Source organism: Vigna angularis, chromosome 10 (genome assembly GCF_016808095.1).
Source record: "Vigna angularis cultivar LongXiaoDou No.4 chromosome 10, ASM1680809v1, whole genome shotgun sequence".
NCBI classification, from domain to species: Eukaryota; Viridiplantae; Streptophyta; class Magnoliopsida; order Fabales; family Fabaceae; genus Vigna; species Vigna angularis.
The window spans coordinates 3,055,649-3,082,078 of NC_068979.1; the positions used below are offsets into that span (position 1 = coordinate 3,055,649).

Below are 26,430 nucleotides of genomic sequence, written 5' to 3' on the forward strand. Positions count from 1 at the left end.
GATGATTAAAATTATAGAAAGCAGAGTGAAGAATGATGAGAGTTAGTTGGGTCTTGTAATTAGTGATATAAGTGAGAGACAGAAATGATAGCTAAATGGCTCAGTCACCAACCAAAAACTCATTCACTCACTTTCTACGTATCTACCTGTCTCTATCCTTTCTAGATGCTTCATACGTTTATGCAATGCAATGATTAATGTAGGAAGACAACCTCTTTATACAAGAATCTTCTTCTGTTCCAAAACTCTTTCCTCCACCGTTAATTCTTGTTGGATTTACTTAACCAATGATTTTAGTTGAATGTTGTCCACTTCTAATAGCAACAGCACATTCAGACATCTGCTTCTTCAGGATGGGAACCCACTCAAATACCCTTATGCTCTTGCTACTTTAATCTCAATTACTCATCATTCATTACTAAAAACAATACTCATATTAATAAAAAAAACCAGTTTTTTCAGTAAAAGAAAAAAGCATTTTTCCTTTAAAAGAAAGGTTAAACTAAACTCTCTAAACAGATTAAAAAAATTAACTAATCTGTATTTATCACAGAAAATAAAAACGGACAAATTTTATTAAAGGTAAATAAGCCTTTTAAAGTAAACATTTTATCTTCTGTCACCAACCTCTCTCTTTTTACTATCGCTTGAATAATTTCTCCTAAATTAGAACAAATAAAACTTTAAATATTTTTTTGTTTTAGCATTAGAGTTTTTCAGCTTTAATTTAAAATTAAAAAAAAATAAAATTGGCCATATATACATATATAGCTTAATTGGATCGATCGAGATTTTCTCTGTCAGAACAATGCAGACATATTATTTGGGTTGGGCCTTGAAGATTGACTTAGCCTTTCGGCCTGTTTTCGTATATGTGGGCATTTATTCCTGTACCTCCCTTTTTTCTTCTTACACTTTTATTATTATTTTAATGGGAGATAATTTTGGGATTACCTGGTTTTAGGGGTGCAAGAAGAAAAAGGGGAGTGCAGACGAAAAACCCATAGGTTAGTGAGCTCGATTTTTTATTTGGGCCTAAGTGCAATGACAAACATAATAATAATAAATAGCATTGTACACGTGCCAAAGAGAGAGTGGAACCACGTACGTTAGTTTGAAACCACACATGGAACTGTTGAATTTCCCTCCAAGACTTGTGGAGTAGAGGCGCTTGGTTGAACACGATGGCTTCCAAATTAGCGTCGCCGATGACGGTTCAGGCAGGTCGGATTCGGACCCTGAAAAGCGGTTCCTCTGGAGAAGGGGGTTCGGGTCCCGTTGTGTACTGGATGTTCAGAGATCAACGGGTGAGAGACAACTGGGCTCTGATCCACGCCGTTGCTGAGGCCAACAAAGCCAACATTCCCGTTGCCGTTGTTTTCAATCTATTCGACAGCTTTCTCGGCGCCAAATCCCGTCACCTAGGGTTTATGCTCAGGGGCTTGCGCCAATTGTGCCACCGTATGCAAAATACTCTTCAAATTCCATTTTTCTTGTTCCAGGTAACTTGCACAGTTTGGATAGTTTTTTATATAATATTTAGGTCTCCATCAACTTTTTAACTCTCAAATGAAACTTAAGTTAGAATTAGTTTATTTATAAATTTTCGGTCTGTAGAAGATGTTTAGCTACATTTCCATTTGAAAGAATCATGCACGAGTTTGGTAGAATCACCGTAGAGAACAAAACATTTCCTCCGAGTCATTGTATATGAAACTCGAATTCAAGACCACTTCTTAAGCTAAAATAGTTTGGCATTTGATCAACAAAATCAGTGGTGGTCTCCTCTGTTGAAGCTAATTTATGGAAACATTTTTTCTTAATTTCTTCAAAAGCTGATATTAATTTGTACTCGAACTGATTAATTTTACCTCTTGCATGAGACCGTTAACTAAACAAGGTCTTAACTCTTCTAATATGTTGTTTCTACTTTCAAACTCTATTGTAGGGAGAGGCGGAGGAGACCGTGACAGCGTTTCTTAGAGAATGTGGAGCTTCACTTTTGGTAACGGATTTCTCACCATTGCGGGAAATTCGAAGGTGTAAAGAAGAGATTTGCAAGAGGGTAAGCGATTCAGTTACGGTGCATGAAGTGGACGCTCACAACGTTGTGCCACTTTGGGTTGCCTCTGATAAATTGGAGTACAGTGCTAAGACAATCAGGACAAAGATAAACAAAAGGCTTTCTGAGTATCTCATCGATTTCCCTGACGTTGAAGATAATCTACCAACTAGGATGTGGGTCCTTCCCGAGAACCATTCCGTTGACTGGGATGGTCTCATTGCTGATGTGTTAAGGTTAGTGTTGTTTGCACATAAGCAAATTATGTGGATATGATGCCCCTGCCTTGATGATTGTTTTTGTCAAATTACTAGGAGAGGAGCTGAGGTTCCTGAAGTTGATTGGTGTGAGCCGGGGGAAATTGCGGCAAGGGATGTGTTGATGGGAAGTGAAAATGGATTCTTGACAAAAAGGTTGAAAGGTTACTCTGTAGATCGCAACAACCCGTGCAACCCCAATGCACTTTCTGGTTTATCTCCCTATTTGCATTTTGGACAGATATCGGCTCAGCGATGTGCTTTTGAAGCACGTAAGCGGCGAAATTCACATCCTCAAGTTTGTTTACTTGCCCTGCACTTGATTCTTTCGGTTTTTCGATGTTCTTTTCTTCCCCAAAATTGTGATAATAGACAAACATATTATACCCATATTTAGTATAACTTCCTGTTCCTAACTTGTGGTTTAAAGGCCATTGATACTTTCTTGGAGGAGTTGATTGTGCGGAGAGAGCTTGCTGATAACTATTGCTTCTACGAGCCCCACTATGATTCAATAAAAGGAGCATGGGGTTGGGCTCGGAACACCTTAACGGAACATGCCACTGATAAGCGTGAACATATTTACACGTGAGTCACTTTGGTTTGTTTTTGTTTACTTGCAAGTTCAAATAGTTTTCGTATTTTTTTTCAGGAGGGAACAATTGGAGAAGGCACAAACTTCTGATCCTGTAAGCCAATGTTTCATGGATAACAATTATATTCTCAACTGAAGAAATCTGAAACCTCAGATTTTCGTACTTTTTCCCACATAATTTACTATCTCCCTAGTTCTAAGTTTCTCGGTGCCTCTATTAATATTTGATGCGTTGTTACGCTTCAGCTCTTTCTAAAGCTTTGTTTCTTTTATTGTCATTTGCCTTAAATAAGTATTGTATTCAATGTATTGTTTTCTCGCAAACAACAGCTCTGGAATGCTTCTCAGCTGGAGATGGTTCACAAGGGGAAAATGCACGGATTTATGCGGTACGTAGCTTCTTGATGAATTCTTGTCTCTTGTTTGTTTCTTTTCGAAGTATCTTATGTTGCACATGCTCATTCTAAGCTTATTATACACGTTGTCATGCAAAGAAAAGAATCCATCAACTCTTCTCCTTTAGTTTTTCTTTTTGCCATAGAGGTTTTCTTTATAGGTTCTTTCATTAATAAGCCTGCATTATAGAGAGAGGAAACATTGTCGTGCATATTAAAGAGTTATCTTCAGTACATCAAAAGTAAAAATTCAAATAAGAAAATATGATCACCATTATTTGAAAGCTAATTATAGACCGAAAAAGGAAAACACAACTCACAACGTGTGTCGTGAAGTTGCGTAACTGATGTTATACCACTTCCTAGTTTTTGTGTGTGGAACATTATTACCAATTTCGCATAATGCATTATATCTTATCAGAGACTCACCATATCCCTTTCAGTATAACGCTACCTTTCAAGAGGAGCCTTATTTTGTTTCCTCAATTATAAAATTTCATGTACAGAATGTATTGGGCAAAGAAGATACTTGAGTGGACACGAGGACCTGAAGAAGCCCTTGAGATATCTCTGTATTTAAATGACAAGGTAACGTGCATAGTTTTGGTCAGCACATTTGATTTCATGAAATGAAGCTTATTACAATTTGTAAAAATGACCACTATTTTTTGACTGACTGCAGTATGAATTAGATGGGCGAGATCCAAATGGTTATGTTGGCTGTATGTGGTCGATATGCGGGGTTCATGATCAGGTTCGATTGTGTGATTCTCATTCGTTACATTTTAATTTGAATGTGGAGGAAGAGTGGTTTTGGTAAATTGTGTTTTTGTTCCTGAGGCCGCTACTTGTTCGGCAGAATTGATTTGATCTTTCCTTTTTATCTTCACGAAAATTAAATAAACAGAGAGCTGGGTGTTTTTCCTTGATCATATGAACAACTAGCAGAGTTGTTAAATTTTCTTGTAAAATTCTGAGTTTTGGCATTTACATCCTTATGATGAATTTCAGGGGTGGAAGGAGCGGCCCATTTTTGGGAAAATTCGCTACATGAACTATGCAGGCTGCAAAAGAAAATTTGATGTCGATAAATACATTGCATATGTCAATAAATTAGTTCGTGATCTTAAAAAGAGAAAGGCTGAAAACTTGCCGTCTGAAAGGGAAAAAGTTCTTCGCAGTTGTGTTCCAGAAGATTGAAGAAGTGAACTAGGCATATCATATTGTCATGTATTTAGTCACTAATATTTGCACTGCGCTCTTTAAGATACTTTTATACAATCACTATTGGCTTTCAATTTTTTTATCACAGCAAACAAAAAAACAATATAAAAAAAATAGAAAAGAGTCGACACCCATGCTTTATGAAGAAAAATTAACGAAAAACTTGAAAAGAAAATGTTTTAAACTTTGGAATTTAGAGAAAAGCTAATTTCCTTTTAAATATTGTCACGAGTTGCATGCGTGTGAAGATGCATGTGCTCCTAGTGACCTGCCTGGTGTAGAAATAAGTATCACTACAAACATCATTACTCTACATTATAGAATTTTCTTTTTCTTCGAATTTCATATAAATTTCCAATCTGTAATATTATTTTACTATTTTTTTCATTTAAATTATAAATTACACGTCAAATGAAACATTACTTATATATTTTAGGAATAGATGGATTTAAATTAATATAAATATAAATTTTATTTTTCAAATCTTATATATTCAACTAAAGAGAGGATTAGTTACAATATATTTTTAAAATACTATGTTTATAACTTTTTAATTATATTATACAATAATAACTCTAGTTTTTTAAACTTGAACACATTCTGCTTTTTAGCTAGTTATTATAATTATGATTGTTATAATAAAATTATGGACTATTATTATTATTATTAGCACGTGACAATTATTATTATTACCATTTCATAACATAATTCACTATTATTACTATAATTAATGCCGTTGACAGCATTATCTTTATTATCATATTACTTCCACAATTATTTAATAAATCTACACTTTTTGCCTTGAGATGCTTGATGTAAAGGTGCATTTTGGTTCGTATCACAAAGTAATGGCTACTTAAAGACCTAGTATATCGAAACCGAGAATTCAGTAGTATTTTGAGCAGCAGAAAAATAAACATATTTTCCGTTAATAAATAAAATAAAAAAGAATATGTTCTAACAATTTCATGACTTATTATATTACATATTATATATTCACTTATATTAATGGTTCGGAATTATTCATTGTTATTCTTTCACAACAGCAACAATATAATTTAACCCAAAACTTAAACTTTCCCAAGTTAAAATGATCCAGGGAGTTGAAAGTATTATTTATTTACAACAAAGTTCTTTAACTAGTTTCTAGTCTAAATCAGTCTATCCACTGAAAACTGAAGTTATTCTGATCAGTAACCAATGAGCATTATTCATGTTAGTCTGTAATATCAAATTTCCAAATAATTTGTAATAACATGATGATTTTTTGACAGAATAATATGACATGATGGTTAAACTATGTGATTACAACATAAATATAATTTACAAGTATGTGGAGGCTCATCTTCTAGTTCTAGTCCTTAACATCATATCTGGATATCATCTAATGAAAGCTCATGCGTCGTCATCATGTTCAATTTCTGCAAAAGAGGAATGTTAGCACGGAAGAATGGTTGTGGCAATTCCCGGTTAAGAAACACATTACGTTTTGCATTAAAAAAGGGAAAAACTTCAATACCGTAACAAATTGTGCAGGGTCATCAATACTCGATGAACCGAGAATAATCTCCCTCTTTAGCTTTTCGGTAAGCTTATGACAAACCCTAAGCTGAGGATTTAAATTAGACACGCATCAGACCAGAAAATCAGAGGGGCAAGGGGGGGTGGGGGCGGTTGATATTGAATTATACAAGCTCATTTTATATGCAAATCAAACCTCAGATCTGGTTGCTCCACCAACAATGAATACGAAGATTCGTTGCCCCACCCTCCTGAAATCACTCGATGCATGTCTAATCACGGAATCGCTGTGTGACATCAAGAAAATATAAAATTTACACGTGAGAAAGTCACCTCATGATTGACAATTTGAACAGAGACGGGTATTTTCCAACAAAATATCTACAATAATAGCAAGCTTAAACAAGTTTCGACACAACTCAGAAGTGAGGGGAATAATAACCCACCAGAGAGACAAAGGAAAAACAAACTAATCTCATCCGAAGCAATTAGATTACTGGGTACTGATGAGGAAAAAAAACTAAACCTTGAATATCCATCTTCAGAACCTCGCGGACGAGCCCAAGTTGGTGTTCGTCTTGATCTCATCGAGTGAGGATTTTGGTTTACAGGCCCAGAAAAAGGTGACCCGTGGTAAGATGGACTTGGATCATTCAAACATGGATAATCCTCACTTGACAATTCATTTCTCGCTAGATTTTCAATGAGTTCCTGAATAAAATCCAGTCATCACATTCGAGGAGCATCATAAAGATACTCTTATAAATTTAACATTGGTCAATCATAATTATATAGAGCAAGAATGGTAAATAGCTGTCTGCTTATTTCACATATTTGCAGCTAGAATTTTAGTTAAAACGACAGTGTGGGAATGGAGCATACTCGTTGAAGTTGTTATACTCGAGTTTTATTTTAATGCTATTCCAGTAGGAGGAATTGTCATCAGTAAATGAATGCGTATTCTATACGGATATTAACCTAATATGTACCTCTATTATCGGATAAAAGCGTGATAACTGCCATTTCTCTTCTTCACCGGGACGCTCTTTCCTTGCAGCGCGCTTCTTCTGGCAACTTAAAAGAACACTTTTCATACAAAACGTAACGTTGAAAAACCACATTCTGTTCATCAAGAAATTACTGTCATTACCTTATGGATCTCAAACTTAAGACCAAAAGCAGATGTCATACTTTTTTTGGCAACTGGTTGTCCCCCAAGCATTCTCAAATTATGCACAACACTCATATCCTCTTCTGTCAATTTTGCTAGCTGAGAAGAACATGAAAGGTAAAATTTGTATAATATCATTGCAGTTGATAGGAATAGTCTATTTAATAGCATATCTTCAGAATAAAAAATGAACAGCTAGTGGAAATTAGGTTTGTGCTCAGAAAGCAACCATACCCTCATCAAATTCAGGCCCTTTTCTCCTTCAAATTTCTCAGGATAAATAGACGCAAGAATCATTAACAGGCGCAACCTATTTTCATGGGTTATATCCTGCACAAATTTATGTGAAGTTTAAAAGACAAAACAGGACAAAAGTTGCGTGTCTAAGCATTGATTATATGGAACCTAATTTCTTTTCCCTATTGTAATTTCTTACTTCTTTCGTGGTAAAAAATTTGATAACATCTTTTGTTGTTGCATCTCCGAAAACAAGATCTTGCTCCAGCTGGCCAATTTCCCGTAGTCCTGATTCCCTAATGATCCTATTAATCTTTCCTGCAATCTGGACGAAGAAGCCATTGTTTATATCTATGCAGAAATTTGCACCCAGATCATAATCAGATTCACTGTCATGTTTAAAGGTTAACTTATTCTACAAGTCCCTGTATACTTGAGGATTTAACAGCCCCCTTGTCTACTAAAACTGTAAATAAGTTCTAATCAATGCCTTTAAATCAGCTGGTTCCCTGTAAGCCATATGAAACAAATGATACACTGAATTTGGGTACCCTCAAGTACATAGGGACTTGTAGAATAGGGTTAGTTTGGATTACTTTTCGAATAGCAGATACAGGAGAAGAAAAGGAGATAATATGAATTAAATTTTCCCCCTAAGTCAACGAACCTATTCACCTAAACTTTTGAGAACACTTCCCATATTTCTTCAAAAGTAAAGGTGCAAAAGCATCTCACTAGAGAAGTTTGATTAATTTTTTTCTCCTATATGGTTTATCCAAAAGTGATAGTTTTTTTATCAGTCAGGACCTGAAATTAATTTAACCTTATTACATCCACTGACAAAAAATTAACTTTATCTTAATCAACTGTAAAAGAAAATAATTAACTTTCAGAAATATCTAACGAACTCAAGTGCAAAATTTCATTTATTCTATCATCTATCAGCAAGAATCATGACAGAAGCAATAACATTACATAATTAAGAAGGGAGGGAGGTCATAAAAAGGCAAACCAGAACTAAAATGATTACCCAATCAGGCAATTCAAAATCTGGCACTAACAGAGTACGATACAATTTTTCCTATAGGACAAATTCTAACTGTAAAACACCTCTTCTAGGCAGCTTCATAGTACAGAGAACACATTTATTTGTGCAAACCATATAAGTTATCATTAGAAGAAGGCCAAGCAGTATAAGAATTGCATTACAAAAGAACTACCTCTATATGGAGGGAGAGTTTGTCAATTTGTTCACTGTATTGTGGAAGCGCTTGAACCATCTTTTGTATGTCCCTTGTTGACATATCACCGCCACCCCTATACATACAACACAGTCAAATGATTTTTGTTACGATGAAAACCAGATGAATAGATGAACACTTCCACCAAACAGAAAATCTAGGCATGGTTAAACGCAAAAATATAGCTTTAATTATCAATCAAGGACTTAAACATTTTACACAAGCACAGTTTTTAAATGATTCAATAGAAAACGGGGAGTTTAAAACAATACATGCATCATTGCAATCCTTTAAGAATAATTCCCAGAGGTAAATAAGTTTATTTTTTAATATAAAATTACCCCCCAAAATAAATGCTAAAAAAATTTAACTACTATAGTGAGGGAATATTGCAAAATCTTCCCCAAAAGCTGAATGTCTTACTGGATGATCAAGTAGGAGGATAAAGGTGCGCTTGAACATCTGTTATCATGCTCGATGAGCTCAATGCTACATTTAACCCAGGCAGCTAAAGAAGCTCAAACCGATTAAAATACAATATGCAGGACATACACTAAGTTGACATGTTATGCAACTAAGATAATTGTGAAAGTTGAGGTAGCGAGTGGAGATTAGAGTAAGAACAAATATTTAATAGCCACACATAAACGAAACCATTGACTCACCATCCAGGAAACAAATTTTCTTTTCAACATGGTCCATATTAATGAGCAGGAATTGATCATACTACGTTAAGGCTAAAACACTCAAATATCCCAGCTGGATATTAAATTCAGATTCTCTGTTACGAAGGTAATTACAGTATCCCACCCAGTAGTTTAATCCATGTTCTCCTTGTCCCTATGGTAAAATACAAAATGGCTTCAAATGTTTTACTTACAATCATAAAGCACCCTCAAGTTTTTTCCTTTAATTTGTAATATAAAACCACATAAGCAGTAGTGGAAGCTAAATTTAACTTCATTTTCCCGATTATGGTCTGCTCCAATTTAATTTGTCCCATGGAACAAACAATCAATAGTATGCCATCAACGATTTGCTCCTTTGTCACATCCCTGTGGTTCAAACCAGAAGGGAATGTTTTGGAGATCTTCTCAAAAATAAATAGCAGTCGCAAAATGTGTGATAAAACTCAATAGTAAATATGTAATATCGGAGCAAACCATGATAGGCAAAGCATCAATTTCATATCACAGTGCGGAATATTACTGAGTCAAGCCATACAATCGCATAAAGGAAAATCTACAAATTAGAAAAAAGGCAAATATTTAATTTCTGATAATAACTAAACCAATAAGTTCAGCATCAATTATCCTGCTATATGACATTGCCATTCTGAGAAATCACAAGATAATCATTACTCACTTTGAACCAACTATTTGTGCAGCTTTATTCTTTGAAACGAAGTTGGTCATCTTCTCATGCAGCCGTTCACTAGCCTGGCATGGTCATCAACATCAAAAGGTATTCATGTCGCTTAGATCTAGTTTAGTAATGAAGGCATAAAAGCAGGACGTACATCTGCAATATGAGCATGGCGAAGTTCAAGCCATATAGGATCGCGATCCTCCAAAAGAACCTCTCTCTTCTCTGGTGGACCACCAGATTTGCCAGGAACCTTGAAAATACAGTAGATTTGTGTTTAGGCACTAGTTGACACAAAAAATTCAGTGAGAAGAGAAGGGTAATGGTGGATGTACTTCGTGAACATATTTATTTCCATCCATGTTCAGCAAATCATGACACATGGCATCATAAGTCCATTCATGTATCACAGGAGCTATCTACAAAATCAGAACATAATCCTCAATGTAAACAAGACCGTCTGTCAAAAGAATGTTGTGAGTTGATGACCAAAAAATGGAGTTAAGATACCTGATCAATAGATCTGTCAAGAATTAGCAAATCACAGGTCTCTGTCTGAGGAAAATTAGGTATACTTTTTTTATATTTCATAAGGCAGTCCCAGACTCCAGCAGCAAGCTTTGTAGGTATAAGATCACGGAAAGTAGTCATTGTGGTTGCATCTAGGGACTTGGCAGCACGAAAGCGAACAGAAGGAAATTCCTTAAGAAAAATATATACATGCTTCATTAGATTTCATAATTACATGTTTGAAAAATTATAAAACAATGAGAACATTTTTTTTGTATCCTTGTCAAAGATCACTATTCACATACTCTTAAAGAAGCAAAAACTGTAGCAATTCGTTTTGCCATCACATTCAAACATGCAACACCTCGATAATTATCCTCTTCATCCACAAACAGCTCCTCTAATGCCCTTTCATTATTTGTGATGAAACCCTGTATTAACATGACAAAAAGAAACCCCAAAATTGAAGGCACGCAATAATGGAATGACGATGGCATTAGAAAATAATAAAGAATTCCTAACAAGCAGAATTGGAAATTGATATTTAAAAAGGAAAGATCTCAACAACCCAGTTCACAAATGCTTGGTTCCTATATAATATAGAATAGACATTGTTAGTTTGTTATTATTTTTTATTTGTATTTTGGGCTTAGTCCATATTTCTTCTATTATAAATAGAGAACCCTATGTGTATATTCAACACAAAGGAGATTAATCACATATATAGTTTTCACTATATTCAACAGACATGAATAGTCAAAATTGCCCATTTGCAAAGATGGACTTCCTAATCCACATAGTGGTTGTTAAATTTTTACTTCATGGACTCTACTTAAATTTATTCTACATCAAGCTTCAAAATCTGCAAATTCAGTAGAGATTGCTAGCTAAGTCTATTCAGTTTCTTCAACCAAAGTCTTTGTTTATACCTGGGGGAGATCTTTCAACAGCTAATAGATTCTAATTAATTTAACAGGAAGAAAATATTGATTCATCACTTGAATCTAATTCATGGCTAAGTGTGGAACTGGACCAAAACAAGTAACACTTCTACATGTCATAAGTTTTGATATTTATTATTGACCTAAATGGTAACATGATGCTATTCGGCATGGTTAAAAACCAAAGCTTCAGGAATATGATTATATTCATGATAAAAAAAGTAAACATATTATAGATGGAAGATGAAATAAATTAAAGTACAAGTGAGCAGCCGCAAACCTGGCTGTCTATGGGAAAATACTCCAAGTTCATCTGCATGTGCCATCCAAATGAGGGGGGAAGCACAAAAGAAATGTCAGTTGGGCACAATTATGAATTCAAGCACAACATAGCTTGGAAACAAAAAAAAAATGTTCACCTCTCTCAGAGCACCTAATCGAGACAAAATTTTTGTATCTTTCTTAATATCCATAACTAATTCTCTGGAAATACTTGAGCTGAAGAAAATAAATGCCCTACAAGATCACAGAAAACAGAATTGAAAACAAATAAGTTGTTGAAGCCCTGATGAATAACAGACAAGGGAGATATTATGATGACCACCACGTACTTCTTGTATAAGGGTGTCCTTCCGGCCATGTCTGACAAACACATAATTACACTGCAAATAAAAATGGATAGAAAATCACTAAATATGGACCAACTCAAAAAGGAATGATAACTAAATTACACATCAAAGCTAAATGAGATTGTTCCATGGTCAAAGGATGCAGCATATTAATTATTCAACAAAGTAAGTTATAAATGAACAATTTGGAGAGACGGAGAGACAAAGTAATGCATCATCATGTAACTAGTACACAGAAAAAAGTAATACAGATAAAAACTGCTGAAATAATTCATGACATCTTTGAAAGTAAGCATAAGGTTGAATTAAATAAACAGCTTAATAAAAATAAAACAAAAGGGAAGCTAATTGATAGAGAATTGAAGAGGTTTGAGTAAATAAAGATAGAAGGAAAGCAGAAAATTATAGATTTACAAATTCAGAACTCAGCAGAATTATACTTCCCCAAAACGCTTTGTGCAAACTCCATATTTACCATGACATTAGTTACATACTTAACAACAGATTGCACTACAATACTATCAAAAACAAAGAGCAGATATATTACTTCTCTCTGGTTGGCTGGATGAAATATATGGCATCCATGGAGGGTAATGGCTGTCTTCGCTTGTATATGTCTTCAACCACTACAAAAAGAGAAGCAGAGTTTCACGACATATAACAAACGAATTAAAAGTCGGAGGCCTAATGGATGAGGCTCCCGCCATTATGTAAAGGTGATCATAAATCAATCCATAAAGGTGTTCTACTTTAGTATATAGTTGAATTCTATATTGATAAAATTAGTAGTAATAAAGAATGAGCAAAAGAGGATACGGCATCTTCAACAAATCCACAAAACAAGACAAAAAGCAAACAAGATAATTGGTGACTTAAAAAATGCTTGCAGAGGGGCAGTAATAGATTTTTTAAGTAGTCTATATATAAAATTGTGTAGTAGATTTTTTAAGTAATCTATATATAAAATTATCTATATTTATATAACAGACCACTCACTTAGGTGAGCAGAGGGGCTACTTCCACGACTAGAACCTACGAAGACCAGGTCACAATGCAGCATCCTTATATTCTGCAAAGGCTCACCCTTTATAGAAGAAATAAAAATTCTAAAAAAAACATAACAAATGTTAGTTTCCTTCTATTTCCATATTATTGACTGAATTCAATATTAAATTATAAATATTTGTGAAAATTATTTATTTTAATAGAACAATTAGAACGTACTAATACTTCTGACATACCAAGGACATGTAATAAACTTGGTCAGTTCAAGTTTGGTAAGCGTGAAAACAATTACAGTTTCAATTCAGATTCAAAACGAAGAAAACCAGCATCAAACTCTTGAGAAAATTGTAATTCTCAAAGAGAAAGCGGGTGCCAAACATACTGCTATAGTCTTTTCGGAAGAGGTAATAAGAGGATTGGATGGGAATAATGACCCTACTTGGTAATTTCAGGTTCATCATGGCACACTAAAATAAGAGAAAACTACGGCAAAAACAACTCATTGTTCCTTGGTAAAAAGAAAAATGATAGCTTACATGAAACACCTTCATCGGTAATATCAGTCATCTTGCACGAGTGGGACATTATCTTTACAGTAAGTTTGTCCATTATTAGTACCTGCAGGCAAGTAACCCATGAACCAGTATGATATGGTAATCAATAAATTCAACTTTTACCCTGTACTTCTTAGTTTCTTTAATGTACCTTCAATGCTTTGTTTCAGATGTAAATAGGTTTATAGCTGGGGCTACATCTATGACAGTTGTATTTATACTTGGGGCTACAACATGCATGTGTATCTTACATGTATGGAGTCTAGCTCATAAAGTATAGTGCAAAACAGCATAGATATCTGGAGAAAACTGATGAAATACTACACATGATGATCCCAGTTCCAATTAATTAATAAAGCACTTTATACATGCGAATTATATAATTAAGTGTATTCTACAAACTTTAAATAAATTATACAGAAGTGCGAGTCCTTCATTCCTTCTATACCATGAGGAAAGATAAATGAAACAAGGTGGGATTCATCTAACTAAATAAAATCGTATACCTTCCAAGTCGATTTGGAATCCCCTGTTTTTGTTGACCTTAGCATTTCATGTAATAATCCTGTAAATAAGTCAGTTAATAGAAATTAAACAAGTTTATCTGATCATAACCAATTAAAATTTAAAAGGAACAAGAGGAAAACCATAAAGATTGCAATACTGACAAGATTACGAAATATATCAAAAAATAAGCAATTCCATATGACAAAAGAGTGCCACATTGAGTTTGGCGATGGTCCTAAATTCTAAAATACTAACTGTAGAGAAGTTCTCATGACTTGTAAAGTAACAAATTGATCTGATCAGTCTTTAAATAACTATTAAAATATTCGGAGTGTGATTTCATCCATCGTGCAACTTTACCTCTTCTTTTTCTTTCTATTTACTAATACAAAAGATACAAGTGAAGAAGCACGGTGAATTACAATAATATAAACTACTGCGAAAATGAAGGGGGATACGTGTGCATTGACTGCTATACTGACTTTATCTTTGTTATTTGCTGAATTAAATTATTTGATTTTATAATATGATTAGATTATTGAATAATACTAATCAAAAACTGATATCCTAATACTTAAATGATGAATTTAAGTAATTGAACTTTCAATGTGAATGACCCATAATGAGTTGGGCTACTCACTTGTTGCTTGTTGAATGAATGTATGCTAGTGAGATAAAAGGCAGAGTTTCTCCCAGTGGTGTTTTCTCTCACCTACGGGAAGGAATTCTCTCAATAATGCAAAGACAAAGATGAAGTCATTTATCACACCAGGTGCACGAACTCTACCTTAATTCTCTAGATAGATTATGATGGAACATATTAAGAATAGTGTCTACATCAAAATTGATCAAGGCATGCCATGAAAATTTCCATCGTGGTCGTGGAGCATACAAATGACAACCCTGAAATAATCACAAGCTGAGCACCCATGGAATAGGCAACGGAACCAAAACCATCCAGAAAACTCAATCACTCCATTCCAACCATAAGCACCCAAAAACCACACTCCAAAGTCCAAACTCAATACACGAAAACATAAGCAAGCTAGTTGCCCTAACGTGCTTATCATGTAGCTGACAAAAGGTCGAGCAGTAGAAACCATCCGCCAAGGATGATAATAATAAACTTGAACACTAAGATTTTGTTGAAAATAGTAACGAAATGCCACAAGTCGAAAAGGCGTGACGAATCATCGATGAGCAACGTAACAAAAAAATATATATATGAAGAGAAAAGGGGGCTTACGCTCGCGGGTAATTAGCTTGAAACTTTTGCAATCGCCAACATAAGAGGAGGAATCGGAATCGGACATAGACATGTTTGCTTTGCTATGCCGCCCTCTCACGCTTGATTGATCGCTTCAGAGACGACGAGCACAGCCACAGATCGTTGATTGATCACGATGAAAAAGCGTACGCACCAGCACCAACACCAACACGCTTTCACGCATAACGAACGAAAGAGAGAAAAGGATTCAGTTTAATTTGAATGTGAAAAGAGTTTAATACCCATGCACTATATTTAATTTTTTTAATTATTATTTTTAAAATTAAAAACGCATCGATGACTATTCATGACGTGTTGGAAAATTGTCAAAAATCCAAAGTTCAATCGAAGCTCCAAATGGCTAGCCGTCCGGCGAGTTTTCTTTTCCGGATTTGGTCAGAGGAATGTGATTAGTAGATTAATTAGGGAATAATTGTTGAAATTGTGATTAATTTTAAAATTTTCAGTATTCTTATATTAACGTAGCTTATTTTTTAATCCAATTATTTTCAACTCACTCAAATCCTTATAAAAAAACTTTCGTAGAGAGGGGTGAACCTCATCGTCGAAGAAGTAAAGAATAACTAGACAAATTTGATTTATTCTATAAATATGTAAACAATATTCCCCTTAATTAGTAAATTACAAGTTTGACAAGCAAATAATGTGCGGATAAGTTTCAAGTTTGTGGAGTGTCCACAAGATGGAAGGACCCACCCACCTTTGTCATTAGAAAACTTTGCTCATATTCATTAGAGCATATTTAATTATTTATAAGTTTTTTACTTATACAAGTATTATAAATTCTATAAATATGAATTTTTTTAAAGTATGTGTTTCGGATGTATGTAGGGTTGAGCAGAAAACAGTCCTTCATACTTCTTTTCGAGTGAGTTTAAGTAGTTATAAATGTTCTTAGTAACAAATTTCTTGTTACAACTCGAATTTGTTTGGATATACTTGTTAAAATTTTAAATTCACATAATTATTTATCTTTATTTATAAATTTTGATATGAAATTGTAGTTAGTGAAACTTTAATTATCGTCTAATCACAACCCATTACCTATTACGTAGTTTTTACCAATAATCTTAATTAGAAACAATGTTTATGAATAGTTATTGTCAGAGACCGACCGATTATTCGGTTAACAAACAACGTTTATTTATTTTGATTACATGACGTGTGATGGTGCTGATCTTAGTCTATTTGGACCAATCATTCCTTATATGACTATATGAATATATATATATATATATATATATATATATATATATATATATATATATATATATATATATATATATATATATATATATATATATATATATATATATATATATATATATATATATATATATATATATATATATATATATATATATGGGGTTTGCTAACGTGCGTACGCCTGTTTTTCAGTTTGTAAGAAATTGTTTAACAGCGAGTATTTCTAATCTTTTTCAGGTCAATTACCAATTCCTTTATGCTTGTGAAAATTGGATAAAATTAGATAAGACAAAAATTATAAAATGAGACTACAGTAAGGATGACAGAGAAAAGGTTGGAGTGAGAGAGATGAAAGAGAAAGGGTTGAGAGGAATGAGAGAGGTGAGTAAGGGTTTGGGTTTTTTTTTTTTTAGTTTTGAGAATGAAAATTATTAAAATACCCTTAACCTTAAAACCTACGAATCTATGATATATAAGGGTATTTTTGTCTACTAAAATCTGGTACACATTACTAAAATGTACCAACTGAAAAACACGCGTACGCACTTTAGCAAACCCCTATATATATATATATATAAATAATTGAACTAATTGAAAAAATTATATTTGTAGAATTGATACTAAAGTGACATTTTTATTTATATAATAAAATTGTCAAAAAATAAAAGTGTTTAGATTTATAATTTTGTTCACATGTTCAAATATATATCTGTATAGTCCTTTTCTTGTATATATATATCCAACATTTCAAGAAACTCATTCTACATTAAACATTTCTTTAATTTTAACTACTTATATTTTATTTTTTTATGTATATCTATCCTTACTTAGATTGAAACGTGCTTAAATTCTTTTTTACTCTTCAAAAAATCTAAAACAACTATAAAGCTCTCAAAATCAATAGCATAAAAAAGAAAATGTTAATAAATCAAGAACCACTTACTAGAACAAGCATTTTTAAAAACAAAATCACTCAGATTCAATTCTTTCAGAATTACCAATATTAATAATGAAACCGCTGATTGATTTATTGAGACGCGTCTAGTTTTGTATCATTGAAGTGACATGAGTGAGTAATCAAAGTTTTAATTTTATTTCCAAGACTATAGTTAGCTGTGCCTTTCAAACTTTCTTTATCCACTATGCTATTCACCAATCACATGATTTTATCAAAAAAAAAAAATCAAATTTCAATATTGGCATTAGGGATGACAATTTTATCCAGGGTAGTTAATATTCGCGGATATTTACTATCCGCGGATAACGAGTAGTGGGTATTTTAATATCCGCTTCTAAACGGGTCGTATACGGGTAGTATACTATCAGTCCCACGAGTACCCGTTACCCACAAAAAATTAAAAAAAATAATTTATATATTTTTTAATTAAATTTAATTACAAATAAAATATAATTATATTTTATTAAGTTAAATTTAATTAAAATTAAATTTTAATTTATATTTAATTTAATTTATATTATATTATATATATTTTTTTGTAATTTTATTTTAAAAATGTATTAAATATTTTTTTATCTTTTACGGGTATCCGCAAATTTTAAAATACTCACGAATATTTTTTAAGCGGATATCTGAACGGGTAACGGATCGGATAGCGGATATGATTTTATCCGACAGGTCGGGTTACGAGTAAACACTACCTGTGCCTGATCTGACGAGATCCGTTGTCATCCCTAATTATAATTCAGAAGTATTTATTAAATTATGAATATGATTTTGATAAGCATTTCTAAAATTGCTCAATCCCACCACTACACAGTCCATCAAAAGAATTTATTACTCATCCTCTGTTTTCTTATTTTATCATTAATGTTGTGACACCTTTTTAGTAGAACATATTCAAAATAACATCTGTTTTTATCACTCAACACGACTTTTTGAGGTATCAATAAAATCGGATTACCGTGTTTTTTGAGGTATATATCATGTATGTACCCGAAATTTCTACATTTAAGTCAATCGGAATGGACTAGATATACTATTGATAAATTGTAGCTTGGAATGGACCTCATATTTTCGTGAATCTCCTTTCCAAGTTACTGAATACAGTAAAATAATATATTTAACAAATAATAATTTTTTATTATTATAAGTTTTAAATTTATAATTTTGAGATTATATTAAAAAATATATTTTAATTTTTTAAAATTGACTTATAAAATAATATTGATATTTTTATATATATTTTTTAAATTAGTTTTAATCTTAATTGATATGATACTTCCAATTCTTTATAATTTTAATATTTTAAGAAAAAATAAAATTAAAATCTATATTATTGAATAAATGATTGCATATAATGACTGAAATTATAATAATCAGTAATTTTAGTTTCTAAAAATATTATAGAAAAAAAATTATTGTTTTTATATTAACAAACATTAGTATATGTATTCACTCTAATAAATATGATAAGTTATATGATCTAAGGTAAATTTAATTTTATTTAGTGGTTAAAGAATATTTTAAAATATAGTTATTGGTATAGATATTCATATAGTATATACATGACAAAATAAAAAAATTCGTTACTTGATTACATCATGATATTTGATAAATCAAATAAAATATTACATTTTCTCTAATTTTTTCTATTAATTTTCTCATTATATATATATAATAAATTATTATATTTATCGATATTATTTTATGTTTTTTTATATTATAATTTTTATCACATGAATTACATATCCAAAAATGTATATATTATAAATTTTCAAATGCACTTAGATCTTATCTCTAAGGCTTTGTTCACTTGAATGGATTTGGGGAAGAGCGATCGAGAGAATTTGAGAAAATTTGAAGGTAAATTTTTTGTTGTTTATTTGAGTAAATTTGGAGGTAAATGAGAATAGATTTGAAAGTAAATTTTTTTAATCTATCACGTTAATCAAATCTTACACTAATTCTCACAAACTTTACTTCCAAATTCTTTCTCACTTACCTCCAATTCCACTCAAATAAATAAGAAAAAAATTTACTTTAAAAACCTCTCAAATCTCTTTAATCACTCTCTCCCAAATCTATTCAAGTGAACAAGGCCTAAATATCCATGTTCAGATCTTATAAAAAACAATAAGTTATGTTACTTTTTAACCATTTTGATTATTGATTTTATTAAATATGTATGCTCTTCTAATTTTTTATTTCTTTTTAAAAATAGTTTTCATGAATGAACTATGCTATAATGTTCTCACGAGCTTGTTGTGACATGCATAAATAGATCGGTGGGTTAAACATTGTTATGTATATTCTTATTGGTTACTTCAACAATATTTCTTTCTGTTTAATACAACACAAACCATTCTCACAGTTGAAAATTCAAAGGCTGTGTACTCTTTGATATAGTCACCAATTAATATTCCATGCCTCTTTATTCTTAAGCACTTTTAAGACATAGTGATTCTATTACCTGAATTGGTAAAGAACTACCATGGTCATAGCCTCACTATATATTTATGTTACCTATAACATCATAGCCTATATATCTTTCTCCAATGTAAATGTGAAATAAATGTCATTTAAAATAAGGATAGTAAACATCAAAATACTTATAATTTTATAGCTGAGTGCTTTAATTAACATTGACGAATTTCTCTTTATCAGATCAACAACATTGAAAAAATATGGTATGTCAAATTTTATGAAGTAATCATTATGTAACTTTTAGCTACCGAATGAAGCCTCAAGTGCAGAATAGTGTGAAGTTAACTCTCCTAATGACAACATATGCAGTTCACTGCCTCAACTCATTCTCATATTTTCTGTTACATGCTTTTGCCAATTACAACCATTATGCCTACTGTCAAATTTAGTGTTTTCTCCCTTCTTCGACCTCTCAAAGCACAAATCATTCCATGATATTCAATGAATTCGAGAAGCAGATCAGCAGCCAGCCTTCTGGAAGGATCTGAAAAGTTGCTTCTGTTCCCCTGAGTTGAGTACTGCAAACCACGACTTTTCCAAATACAAATAACTTATATTGAACATTGCATCTTAAGGCGTCAAAACTCTGATTAACTTTTCAACTAAATTCATGACTGTTTCTAACACGACCGCAGGGCAAACAAAAGACCACCAAAAGGAATGTTTATCATTTTCTAAATAAATAAACAAATAAATGCAATGATTTCTGATACACGGAAGTTCATCATTTTACAAGAAAAAAAGAAGCCAGATAAAAGTTACTACTAGTTTTAGCTCCTTCTCTCTCACCGTCTAACATGTTTAAACACGGGTCCTTTACTTTATATCCATACATGCACAAAATCTATTTACATAACAGAAGAATTGAACATAACACAAATATACTGTTCATCTCCGAATGAAATGCACGTCCCCTGATTGTTGATCAACATGCTTAATCCATCTGCGTCCCGTGCTATTACTTCCACAGGCAGACACGTGTGCCATGTCGAGTCCCTTCCCCACGGGAAGAAACGCCGAACGAACCACGCGCCGAGAAGAACCCTGCGCCACCAAGCTCCGCCATATGAAACCCTTGGAAGTTGAATTCGCGTTCTTGCAGAGCAACACAGCGCCTTTGTTACTCAGCTTCGCCAGCCTCAGCACGCGTGGAAAGTCCTTCCTCCGGGAATCCACAACCAAGAAGTCCACGCCGACCAAACCCTGAATCGCCTCCTCCGCCTCCCCGACCACGATCTCCGCCTCGACCCCTGCCTCGCCCATTCTCTCCGCGTACTCCGACCTGGCGCGCTCGTCGGGAACCACGCACACGTGCCTTCCGCACGTGTGCGAGCGCGCCACGGCTAGCCCGATGCTGGTGGCAATAGGTCCTCCCTGCGACCACGTCTCCACTATGAGCTGCGCGTTCCACCCCGCCGCCATGGCGGAAATGAACTCCGCCACTCCTGATTCGCTGAAAACCCGACACTGCACGAAACGAAAAACAAAAATCAGTGTAGATCACAACACTTGAAGGTAAGCAATAATCAATAAAATAATAAAAGAAGAAGCAACGTTTGAATTGAAGAAAGAATCTATGCTTACAGATTGGACTGTATGGATGTATGCTCTGGATGCTCTCTCAGGTGACCAGGTTAGTTTCATATTGGGTGTGATGTGTTGGTGATGGTGTTGGTGTGAGTGTGAATTTGGAAAAGGAGAAGAGAGGGTGTGGGTTTAATTTATGTAGGATAGGTGCAGGGGATAAGGGTTGGGTTCAGACAAAGACCGTTGACTTTCATGCGTTGCTGATTCAACTAACGTATGGGATTACGATGGCGGTGGGGTTTGGGGGCCGAAGACCAATACCCTTTTTCCACTCATCTTTTTCTCGGTGCTTTCTTCCTCAGGTGTATGACGTGGCAATTTCTCAGGGAAAATTCATTTTTTATTTAAAAAATTAATTTTAATTTGGTCAAAAGATATTATATAAATATTAGTCCAAGGCAACAAAAAAAAAAACAGTGAATGGTATCCAATTTTTTGGTGGTTTTAGATTGTTCGTGGTTGGCATGCCATTTTCATAAGTCGTGTTTAAGATGCAGTTTGCGGCCTTGCGGACCAAGCCGACTCTGATCATTGGTCATGCAACAAAAATATCCGCGTTCCACAAAGTATCAAACTTCCTTCTGTTCCCACATCAGGTATGACACAAATGATGATATTTCTTTTTATTTATTTAGTTAGTTTTATCATTCTTACATATAATAAATATTAAACAAAAAGCAGTATAAAAAATTGTTGTATATGTACATATTTTTCTATGTTTTCTGTTATAACTTTACGACATAAAAGTGTGACTTAATATATTTCTTTTTCAAGATGATTCAGTGACATCACTACAATTGGAATTTTAGGCTATTTGATTAAACAACATAAATTGCTAATATACGTAACTAGTAATTTAATATCTATATTGATATTATTAAGATTTGAATATTAAAATACATAAACTCTTGTTATATATTTAAGCACTAAAACGATTTTTACCAGAAGATATATCGTTTTTGCTCAACATATTAAAACTAGTTTTGTGAAATTATTTGAGGATTTGGAGGACATTTTTACAGAAAAATATTATAAATTTAGTTAGTTTTAATTCATTTTTTTATCAGCTATTGCAAAGAAATGATTTATCTTTATGCTTGGGTTCACGTTAAAGCGGGTGATTGATCAGTTGGAGAAAATGAGCTAAAGCGAGTTGAGCTTTACAGGCTTGAAAGAAAAAGACAGTAGAGAATGCAAAAACAAGGGTCAAAAGGTGGAATGCATTCAATCTAAAAATGGTATGAATAGCTGGAAGTACAAAATGGAAAATCAAATTGCAGAGAGAGAGAGAGGATTTAAGATTGGTTCCAGAAGGAAATTGTATCTGAGATCACTGCATCCCTAGTTAATAACTAAGAAAAAAGCTATTGAGTAAATGATATTTGGTTAATAACTGTTTACTACATTATTTATTAAGAAATTATTGACGATTATTATTATTAAAAAAAATATCAAAATATAATTTCTGTACCTAGAATAGAGACCCAGGTCTTATTCAAACGTGTCAAGCACTTGCCAATAAACAAACTCTGACTAACATCCTTAACATTATTACTTCGGAACCTAGAAGCGTGTAAAACCTTGTATGAATGGGTGATCGCATGGGTTAGTCCAATTTATTTTGGTCCGATCTATTAGTCTATGTAAAAAATGAATCAGATGTTCGTAAAAAAGAAATGAACATAATCTGGTAAAAAATGGACTGCCATTATTTTTAATTTGTTTTCAAAACTTTTAAATATTTTTAATTTTAAAATTTGTTTATATATACATATAAATATTAAAATTATATTTAATTATATAAATATTTTTTAAAGTTTTAATTGATTATTTAATATTTTTAATTAAATAAATTAAAATAATTATTATATTTACATCTTAAATTATTTTATTAAAATTTAATTTATGAGTATTAATTATTTAAATTATAATAATATTACATATTTATATTTTAAAAGTATAATATACAAATTAACCTTTTAATTGTTTTTTTTAATTTTTAATTTTAAAAAATACCAACAGATCGAGTAAGCTAGTCCATATTTTCACGTTAAATTCACGAACTGGATAAAATAGGCCAAAACAAATTGATGTGTTAAAATCTTATTATTTTGTCTCTTTTAACACCGCTAATAGAATAGTTCATGGAATTCAACTCGTTTTGTTATTCTACTCGTGTATAGTCAGTTTAAACTCAAGTAAATATATTTTTTAATCATTTAATTTTAATTAAAAATTTATCATTAATTAGATTTAAAAAATTATAAAATAGAAGAGAGACTTGTAAAATATTAAATACAACCTACAGAAATTACAACTTTTTTTATCAAATAAAAAAATTCTTTTAATTCTCGTCATACACAAAAAAAAAGGTCAATCTTGGCTTTGTCAACTAATTGACGTCGGCGCTTAGGTTCTCACATTCCTTTTATCACAAATACTTGACCGGCCTAAATATACTAAATTAGTTAAAGATGTTTAATAAAATAATTTTTATTTGTCATTTTTCTTTATATATTTTTTTAATTACTATTATTGAATACTATAGTATCAACAAAATTACTCCTTCCAATATTTTTAAGTGTCGTTTAAGTTATTTTTAGGGAAATGAAAAGTATAATAAATTCTCACGATATTAATAAAATATTTTTAAATTTTTTTATTTCTAAATTACAATATATATATATATATATATATATATATATAATTTAATAAAAAATGCATATAAGGTAATAATAGAAATACAAAAATTATTAATATCATTTGAAACTATAAAAATAACTGTTAAACAAAAAAAATCTAAAAATAATACACTTAAAAAACAGAAAGAATAATTAATGAATAAAAATAATGCTTTAAAAGTATCGTATTGCATGGAATCTTGAAAATATTAAAATTTCTGTTACATATAAAAAAATGTTTAGTTATATTTTAATATTTCTTGGAACTTATTCAATTTTATTTAAAAGTAAGTAAAAATAGGATATAATGTATTAGAAAATAACTTCACACGTTGCCGAGAGGATACCATTTTTCACCTCCACGAGGAGAATAAAAATATAAAAAAACGATATTACAAGTTTTAAAAAATTATAATTTTACAAAAAGGAGAGATAGTATTACAAATAGCCTACCCCCATATTTTTTAATTTATTTCATCTAATTGATTGAATATATTGAAAATTAAGAGTTTTAATGAATTTATTTTTTTAACTAACGACCCCATTCTCTCTCTTTTTAATTTTTATCCAATTTTTAATAAATAGTAAAATTATGTTAAAAAACGTGTTAAAATCCTGAAAAATATATATGTTGCTAACATTGATCTAAAAGTATTACCGTCAATACTAATAAATTTTACATATTAATTGTTTTTCACTCATTTTTACGTAAGGTAAGGTAACGTGTCATTCTATTTTAATATAATATTAATAATAAAGGTTTGTTTTGTAAAAAATGTTATTTTCTATTATTTAATTACAGCAATAACTTCCAAAATAACACTTTTATGAGATGGAAGATTACGTTTTAATATTTACATTTTTTTAAAAAACATCTAAAAAATAAAATTTGACGAGTCCAAATTTTTGTTGTTGAATGTTGTAGATTCTTTATTAAATATTGAAAATACATTTGATATATTAAAATTATTTATAATATACTTTAAAATATCAAAATCGATATCCATTAATATATTTTAAATATAATCCACGGGTGAATCCAATTCTTCTTTGAAATAAAGAATGAGACTCAAATGCTGACCAATTTTTCTATTTTGAACCATCCAAAAATATATGTTTATTGAGCATCTATATAACTTAAGTAATTAAAAATACAAAATTATAAAATTAAATTCATCAATACTAAATAATTATAATATTTATATTCCTTGATTTCTTTTGTCTATCTATCATCAAACATATCATCATACACTTTTTGGTTGTTGACCTGATTTGTTATAACAACCGGCCTCATCCGTACCTTTAGTATATTCTTCCGTTCATATTTATAATATGCTAAAAACCATGGATTTGGTTCAACATAGTACTGTATTTTTGTCTGAGTAAACAATTACTTTTTGGATTTCAACACTGAAATACAATTAAATCAAATAGCAATAATAAATAATATTTTAATTATCACTTGATATGGGTGGAACCAACCGTTCAAATTGTGTTATGTCTTTCAAAATCTAAATATTTAGAAATCTAAGTATTATATTCGTTTAAATCATTAAAAAATATCTACAGACGATACTATTAAAATAATGTTTGATTGTGAATATATTTAGTCTATTTTATTTTTTCAAATCTTTATTTATTAATTTTGAAATGGAGTGTTGATTAATATTAACTTAATTACAATTTAATTATGAATAATGTTTTTTTAAAATTGATTTTAATCTTTTGTCCATTTTTTTTTAACTTGTTTATTTTATTTTCTTATTTATTCTATAAACATTCTTCTTCCAAACATTGATAGGAACACATTTTTAATTATTAGGAAAGGTTTTTTGACACACATAAATATTTCACATTCATTTAATATTATCTTTACTTACTTTTTATTTTTTTTTCTTGAAATAATAAAAGATTTATAATTTTTTTATTGTTTTATTTTTATAGTTATAACCTGTGTGAAATAAATATAAAAGTGTATCTTGGTATTATTAATCTTGAATTAATGAGAA

The 26,430-nt window shown here is 31.6% G+C and overlaps 3 protein-coding genes across 7 annotated transcripts; 1 reads left to right on the forward strand and 2 right to left on the reverse strand.

The window, feature by feature from the left end:
• Nucleotides 1-1,109: 1,109 nt before the first annotated feature.
• On the forward strand, nt 1,110-4,607 carry LOC108335214 (deoxyribodipyrimidine photo-lyase). The gene is made up of 9 exons (XM_017571179.2): nt 1,110-1,502; nt 1,949-2,298; nt 2,377-2,617; nt 2,750-2,907; nt 2,972-3,008; nt 3,245-3,303; nt 3,816-3,897; nt 3,992-4,063; nt 4,321-4,607. The coding sequence occupies exons 1-9, from the start codon at nt 1,185-1,187 to the stop codon at nt 4,507-4,509; spliced, it is 1,506 nt and encodes a 501-aa protein (XP_017426668.1). The 5' UTR covers nt 1,110-1,184; the 3' UTR covers nt 4,510-4,607.
• Nucleotides 4,608-5,635: 1,028 nt separating this feature from the next.
• Nucleotides 5,636-15,712, reverse strand: LOC108336101 (SNARE-interacting protein KEULE). 5 transcript variants are annotated; one of them, XM_017572432.2, is made up of 21 exons: nt 15,461-15,709; nt 14,214-14,272; nt 13,690-13,771; nt 12,696-12,774; nt 12,131-12,181; nt 11,939-12,035; nt 11,800-11,832; nt 10,884-11,009; nt 10,579-10,770; nt 10,404-10,487; nt 10,223-10,321; nt 10,069-10,142; nt 8,683-8,779; nt 7,662-7,787; nt 7,460-7,555; nt 7,205-7,324; nt 7,044-7,121; nt 6,581-6,765; nt 6,251-6,341; nt 6,053-6,142; nt 5,636-5,954 (listed from the first exon to the last, which is right to left on the reverse strand). In XM_017572432.2, exons 1-21 carry the CDS (start codon nt 15,531-15,533, stop codon nt 5,901-5,903), a joined length of 1,986 nt encoding a protein of 661 aa, XP_017427921.1. In that variant the 5' UTR covers nt 15,534-15,709; the 3' UTR covers nt 5,636-5,900. The 5 variants fall into 5 exon arrangements, 4 of the variants coding, with proteins under 4 accessions (XP_017427921.1, XP_017427922.1, XP_017427924.1 ...); XM_017572433.2 differs by lacking the exons at nt 14,214-14,272; nt 15,461-15,709 and adding an exon at nt 13,145-13,254 and having other exon boundaries at nt 13,690-13,743; XR_001832809.2 differs by lacking the exons at nt 5,636-5,954; nt 6,581-6,765 and having other exon boundaries at nt 15,461-15,712.
• A 5,099-nt stretch (nt 15,713-20,811) lies between these two features.
• Nucleotides 20,812-21,887, reverse strand: LOC108335341 (uncharacterized). The gene is made up of 2 exons (XM_017571341.2): nt 21,738-21,887; nt 20,812-21,620 (listed from the first exon to the last, which is right to left on the reverse strand). Exons 1-2 carry the CDS (start codon nt 21,795-21,797, stop codon nt 21,042-21,044), a joined length of 639 nt encoding a protein of 212 aa, XP_017426830.1. The 5' UTR covers nt 21,798-21,887; the 3' UTR covers nt 20,812-21,041.
• Nucleotides 21,888-26,430: the final 4,543 nt, after the last annotated feature.

Excerpts from the sequence above, each read along its gene's own strand:
- LOC108335341 (XM_017571341.2), bottom strand. The coding sequence starts at position 21,797 with ATGAAACTAACCTGGTCACCTGAGAGAGCATCCAGAGCATACATCCAT. Across the intron at positions 21,621-21,737 it reads ACATCCATACAGTCCAATCT|TGTCGGGTTTTCAGCGAATC; the intron begins GTAAGCATAGAT and ends CGTTTCGTGCAG.
- LOC108336101 (XM_017572432.2), bottom strand. The coding sequence starts at position 15,533 with ATGTCTATGTCCGATTCCGATTCCTCCTCTTATGTTGGCGATTGCAAA. Across the intron at positions 14,273-15,460 it reads CAAGCTAATTACCCGCGAGC|GATTATTACATGAAATGCTA; the intron begins GTAAGCCCCCTT and ends ACTTATTTACAG. Across the intron at positions 7,325-7,459 it reads AGGGCCTGAATTTGATGAGG|CTAGCAAAATTGACAGAAGA; the intron begins GTATGGTTGCTT and ends TGTTCTTCTCAG.
- LOC108335214 (XM_017571179.2), top strand. The coding sequence starts at position 1,185 with ATGGCTTCCAAATTAGCGTCGCCGATGACGGTTCAGGCAGGTCGGATT. Across the intron at positions 2,908-2,971 it reads AAGCGTGAACATATTTACAC|GAGGGAACAATTGGAGAAGG; the intron begins GTGAGTCACTTT and ends ATTTTTTTTCAG. Across the intron at positions 4,064-4,320 it reads TATGCGGGGTTCATGATCAG|GGGTGGAAGGAGCGGCCCAT; the intron begins GTTCGATTGTGT and ends GATGAATTTCAG.